This window comes from Nematolebias whitei, chromosome 10 (genome assembly GCF_014905685.2).
Source record: "Nematolebias whitei isolate Nwh7 chromosome 10, NemWhi1, whole genome shotgun sequence".
Classification (NCBI taxonomy): Eukaryota; Metazoa; Chordata; class Actinopteri; order Cyprinodontiformes; family Rivulidae; genus Nematolebias; species Nematolebias whitei.
In genome coordinates, this window is record NC_056507.1 from 17,029,754 (window position 1) to 17,035,132 (window position 5,379).

At 35.0% G+C, this 5,379-nt stretch overlaps 2 protein-coding genes across 2 annotated transcripts in view; both read left to right on the forward strand.

Moving 5' to 3' along the window:
- The window catches only part of LOC119416003 (outer dense fiber protein 3-like), a 3,494-nt gene extending 2,928 nt beyond the window's left edge, over positions 1-566 (forward strand). Inside the window, exon 7 of the mRNA XM_037683173.1 lies at positions 525-566. Within this exon, the coding sequence (XP_037539101.1) occupies positions 525-566 (42 nt within the window). The remainder of the gene's footprint in view (positions 1-524) is intronic.
- Positions 567-973: 407 nt separating this feature from the next.
- LOC119415573 (pyruvate dehydrogenase protein X component, mitochondrial-like) lies at positions 974-5,300 on the forward strand. The gene is made up of 3 exons (XM_037682720.1): positions 974-1,144; positions 3,491-3,574; positions 5,158-5,300. Exons 1-3 carry the CDS (start codon positions 1,009-1,011, stop codon positions 5,265-5,267), a joined length of 330 nt encoding a protein of 109 aa, XP_037538648.1. The 5' UTR covers positions 974-1,008; the 3' UTR covers positions 5,268-5,300.
- Positions 5,301-5,379: the final 79 nt, after the last annotated feature.

Sequence of the window (5,379 nt, forward strand, 5' to 3'; positions counted from 1 at the left end):
ATATATATAAAACACATATCTTAAAAATGTTAGACAAGTACTACATTTCAGTTTAGAAAAAAAAATTAAGTTAATGCATCAAATTATGCTGGACTTTTTTTTTTTTCCAATGTATTCCTCCAAATGGATTGCTATACTTCCTGAAATACTGAGATAATGCACATGAAACATCAACATCTATTTTGTAAACCGTTTAAAAGTTAAAAAGTACTTGACTTGTTTTCATACATCTCTTTAAACCTATTGCAACTAGACTGTTCTATAAAAACATGTTAATCCACTTTTAATTTAAACACGGCCGGCTATGTCCTTTATTCAAGAAAGATAGATCAGGCCTAAAGATGACTTTTAAAACTATATTTGTTTGTTTGGTTTATTTCACGAGATCGTATGTCTTAAATTATCGGGTAAGTATGGTAAGATATATACCCATCAGTAAACTTAATCAAGAGAAGGAAAAATAATCTATAAATTAAGGTTGAATTTATGTAATCCTTTTTTAACTTTTGTCTCTCTTTCTATAGTATTTGTTGCCTATAAGACGTTTTCCTCTTTTAACCAATTAAGGTTATTTATATATGTATACTGCATTTCTTACAATAAATAAAACGTGTTTATTGTATATTTGTAAACAAGCATCATGTTTAGGCAGACAATAAACAATATATTTTCTCTGTTTACCTTGTTTATTGTAACAATGTATTTATTGCATATTGTTTTTAAATATATTTTTGTGTGTATAATAAAAAATAAAACTAACAGAAGTCGTAAAGACCAGTGCGAAAGGACTCTTTTGGTGGCTTTGTGATAGTTACGGTAAATGGTTAAATAATTTTCTTTTCACATAGATACATTTTAATAGTTTTTAAATATCTTCGAATATTTATTATTCTTTCCCAATTTTCAAAAAGGCTATATTATTGTTGGAAAATGTGCTCTCCCTCCTACCGCTTAATGATTTATCGTCAGGCACATGCTTGGACACCCTCAAAGACCGAGGACGAAAACATGGCGGTCTCCTTGCGTCTGGGTCGTCAAGGAATTTTATTTGGCATCAAATTGTCCCGTTTCAACAGATCTTTACGGCTTAGACACCCATCCCAGGCTGGTGTGAGATACTTCTTTCAGTCGCAATGGATGCTTGGTAAGTCTTGACGTTTTATACACGAAGACAGCTGTTGTTGTTTAAGCTAATGTCGGCTTCTGCAAGATGCTTTTCTGTTGTTTGTGTTATTAATTTGTCACGGCATGAACTTTATTTTACATTATTGTGAAATGGTCAAGTTATTTACTATGACTACCAGCTGTACAGTCTGTGGGAGTCGCACAAAAACAATGCTATTTACATGTCTTACTGGTTGTCTGAAACGCCTCCCTGCCTAAGGTTCAATGAAACATGCTAGGAGAGGGAGTGCACTACTGGGATATTTCTTAATAGAAGTAGAGAAATAAACCAAGCATTTGCTTCAGCGCAGCTGTATCTCTGTAGAAAAAGCTGCTAACCTGCAGTCATCTTGCAGTTGTTTTCTGCAGCATGTCTCAAATAGAAAAACTCTGTGGTATTCCAGCAGCATTTTTACTGTCTTTCAAAACCATGCCCCCATTCACACAGTATTAAGAGTCAGTTTTGGAAAGATAAGCAATAAAATGTAAATAATAAACTAAAGCATGACCAAACTAACTGCAGCCTTCAAAAGTATCATATCTCAACCCAGCTAAACGCCTATAGATTTTTGTTCTTGTCATTTGACAATGCTACTTTTGTTTACCATCAAACAGCTAAAACGTTATAACTTTTGGGGAAAAGTGCTGTTCAGTATCTTCAGAAGAGATTCTGGTGCTTGGAAAGATACTGCCAAGGAATAAAAAAATGTCTTTGACTGGTACACTGTGGCCCAACATCCTCACTGAGACACGTTTTTGTTTCATTTACACTGTTTTTGTATCAAAGGTGGCTGTTTATAGAAGATTTGTTAGGGGGATGACAGGTGTATCTATAAGTGCTATCTATGTGTTGTCATCTTTGTATGTTCCCATACAATGACCAAATTAATTCTCTGCATTTAACCCATCGCATGTGAGATACACCCAGGTGGAGCAGCAGGCAGCTATGTAAGAGCCTGGGGAACAGCTGAGGATTAGGTGTATTGCTCAAGGACACCACGACATGTGGGCATGCCGGGGAGTTGAACTTGCTGCTAACGACTAGTAACTTAGTTTATGCAAAACCCCAAATCAACATTGAAACTTTCGTTTACCGGCACCAAAATATGAGCTCATCGTGCAAATGGGCCTCCACTCACAGTACCTGTACTGTAGAGCTAATGCTGGTAAATGAATGTTTCAATGGTAAATATGTGTTGTTGTTTGTTTTTTGTTGTAGTAATAATAATAATAATGGATAATGTACGGTAATTGGACTGCACTTGTGTAATATCTTTCTAGCCAACCAGACAAATCAAAGCTCCAACAGAATCTGTACCCTCACCTACCCATCCACCTGCACATTCGTACAGCACTCTATTAAGTCTCTACACAGTTAATCTGAGCGAATCACTCTATAGACTAATCAGAGTGTTGGATCACATCCATACACCAGTGGGGTACACATCAGAGGAAATGAGGGGTTCAGTATTTTGCCCAGGGACACATTGGCATGTGACTGCATACTGATGTACCTCCAATTCTCATATTGGAGGATGATCGCTCTAATTAACCACCCCAGAAATGCTGTAAATAATCAAATTTCGGGTCTTTGCTATGCACTTGTTTAACCTGCCCCAAAACACAGGATGGTCTTAGAAAATTAGATATAATTCCATATACCGGTACATATATTTTGCCACAGCAGTGGTTTTATAAAGTCGCATATATTTCTGTACAATGATAGACAAGTACCCATTTAAAAAACATATTAAAAATACATTAGAATGCAGTACTCATGAGAAAAAGAGTCTTGAAAATAGATGTCAGGAAAAAACGTGAACATTTTTCAACAAGTATTCCTTTTCAGATTTATTTAGACACAAGTATTTACTAGTCCTACTTAACACTTTATCCAGAAGATGGCAGCGTCCACACAGTGAAATAACACACAGCATACTGATACTTCAGGCAATGTGACTTACCACAGCTAAAACACAGATGAGGCAAGTGTTCATAATGCATTAGTATACAGCAGGTGAGAATATTAAAATGTAAACATGAAATGTTGTTTAACTAAACAGAATACATTGTTTTTTGACAGCTGGTGTTGAACATGAGCTTTTCTCACCAGCCAAAAGATTTGAAATTAAATGTTTTGTATCTGACTTTTAATTACTACACTACCATTTTTATTAGCTTTATTTAATTTATTAGAACCAGGAAGTTCATTTATAGGCTTTTATTTTATGTATGTTTGTTTATTTGGCATTGCTATTTTTGTAAAAATTTTGGTCATCATTGCTTCTTTGTATTTATAAATTGCTTTCTTCTTTCTGTCCTCTAGGTGTCAGCCCACTCAAGGTGCAAATGCCAGCTCTCTCCCCCACCATGGAGCAGGGGAACATAGTGAAATGGCTGAAAAAAGAGGGTAAGCAAGGGTCATTTTACAGTTTATTTTAATTATTATTAATATTTTAGACTTTTTTTTAACCTATGTGTTACTAAAAAAAATATAACTCATCTAATGTAATTTCTCCCCTTCATTAACCCCCCACCCCCACTCCAATATTACATATTCCCTGGAAGTCATAATAAATATGTCCTAAAGAAATAGCGCATGTCTTTGTGAAACAAAATCAAAAGCTCAGCATTTTTGTTTCCCACAATAATAGACTAACAGCAGCACAAATCAATAACTCGATGACATCTTCATTGCTTTGTAAGACCCAAGACTTGAGCAGTGGAGCCCCCGGGGGCTTTCCTAATTGGCTCAAAGAATCACTGTTTATCACTGCTTAGCAACTCTGCTCAGCCAGGTATTTCTGCCTCTTATCAGGAGGGAGCTTGCTGAATTCTGATTGGCTGCTCTGCTAGGTTGCCATGTTATTCTGAGGCTCAGGGTAAGACATATATACCTTTAAGTGACAACGATGGGGACAGAAAGAACAATTCATGTCAAGAAAACACATTAAAATGTATTTTTTTTATTATCTTTCATAGAATTGATAAATACTTAATTTAAAGAATATAATGTTTTAATAGTCTGACCAGCATCTTAGATCAGCTCCTTTTAATAGTAAATTTAAGCTCACTTTTATTTTTTTTAATCAAACTTTAAACCATTTATTTTGGTATGGATTAGAACTACAATTTTACATGGTCTTGGAAAAACTACATAATTTTGGTAATTTCACTGCACACTAGTGATGCAGAGATAAAATGGCTTGGACAAACTTGTTGAGTGTTTGACATAACACATCAAATCGAACCCCCTGAGGTTATATGTTGTTAATGCCTCATACAAATGTAATCGTTGCTTAGTCTCAGTGACAGTCTAATGTTTCAACCCTCATGCTTGTGTCCATTCATTGTTTCAGTGAATAATATTCCTACACATCATTTTATGTAAACAAGTAAAGTTTAGAAAATAAAGTTAGTAAGTTTAGTTAGTAAAGTGTATAGGACATTGTAAGATTTTTTTATAGAACATTGTATGATTTTGTTTAATTAGATGTTACTGTTGACTGAAAAACATGCACACGAGAAGCTAAAGAAAAAGCTATGCTAAACAAATGTCTAATCTTGATAAGCCTCGATTTGTGTCACATGTATGGTGTATTTTCTCCTCATTAGATCATAACATGTTGATACAATCCCATTGTGCATGTTCATAACTGCTTTTGTAAAACATGCTGGGTCTTTGAATGTACCAACAAAAAATAAGTAGTTTGTGTGGGGAGGGGGGAGCAATGCTAGGAAACATAACTCTTAAATTTTTGAAAGCTGCTTAAAATGTGCTGTAAGTGTCCACAAAGCTCTTGGAAAGAACAGCTGAAAATGCCAACATTAAGTATAATTCATGCATTCCAACCACAACTTTTAAAGATTTTGGTACACTTTAAGGTCAGGCATCTTTTAGTAATAAAAACATTGTTAATTGGCTTTGTTAATGTCAAATGAGTGTTAATTGGATTTTTAAAAGTTCTTAGCTGTGCCTTTTATCTTTTGCAGGTGAAGCAGTGGCAGCAGGTGATGCTCTTTGTGAGATTGAGACAGACAAGGCTGTGGTTACCATGGAATCCAGTGATGATGGTGTTTTGGCAAAGATATTGGTGAGTTAGCAAATGTAGACTTGCACACCCATAAACCTTTCCTGCAACAGATTATACATAAAACGTTTTTGATAAAGTCCAGGAACACTTACGTCGGGGGGGATTAAAAAAAATTGTAATA

Excerpts from the sequence above, each read along its gene's own strand:
- LOC119415573 (XM_037682720.1), top strand. The coding sequence starts at position 1,009 with ATGGCGGTCTCCTTGCGTCTGGGTCGTCAAGGAATTTTATTTGGCATC. Across the intron at positions 1,145-3,490 it reads TCAGTCGCAATGGATGCTTG|GTGTCAGCCCACTCAAGGTG; the intron begins GTAAGTCTTGAC and ends TCTGTCCTCTAG. Across the intron at positions 3,575-5,157 it reads GAAATGGCTGAAAAAAGAGG|GTGAAGCAGTGGCAGCAGGT; the intron begins GTAAGCAAGGGT and ends TATCTTTTGCAG.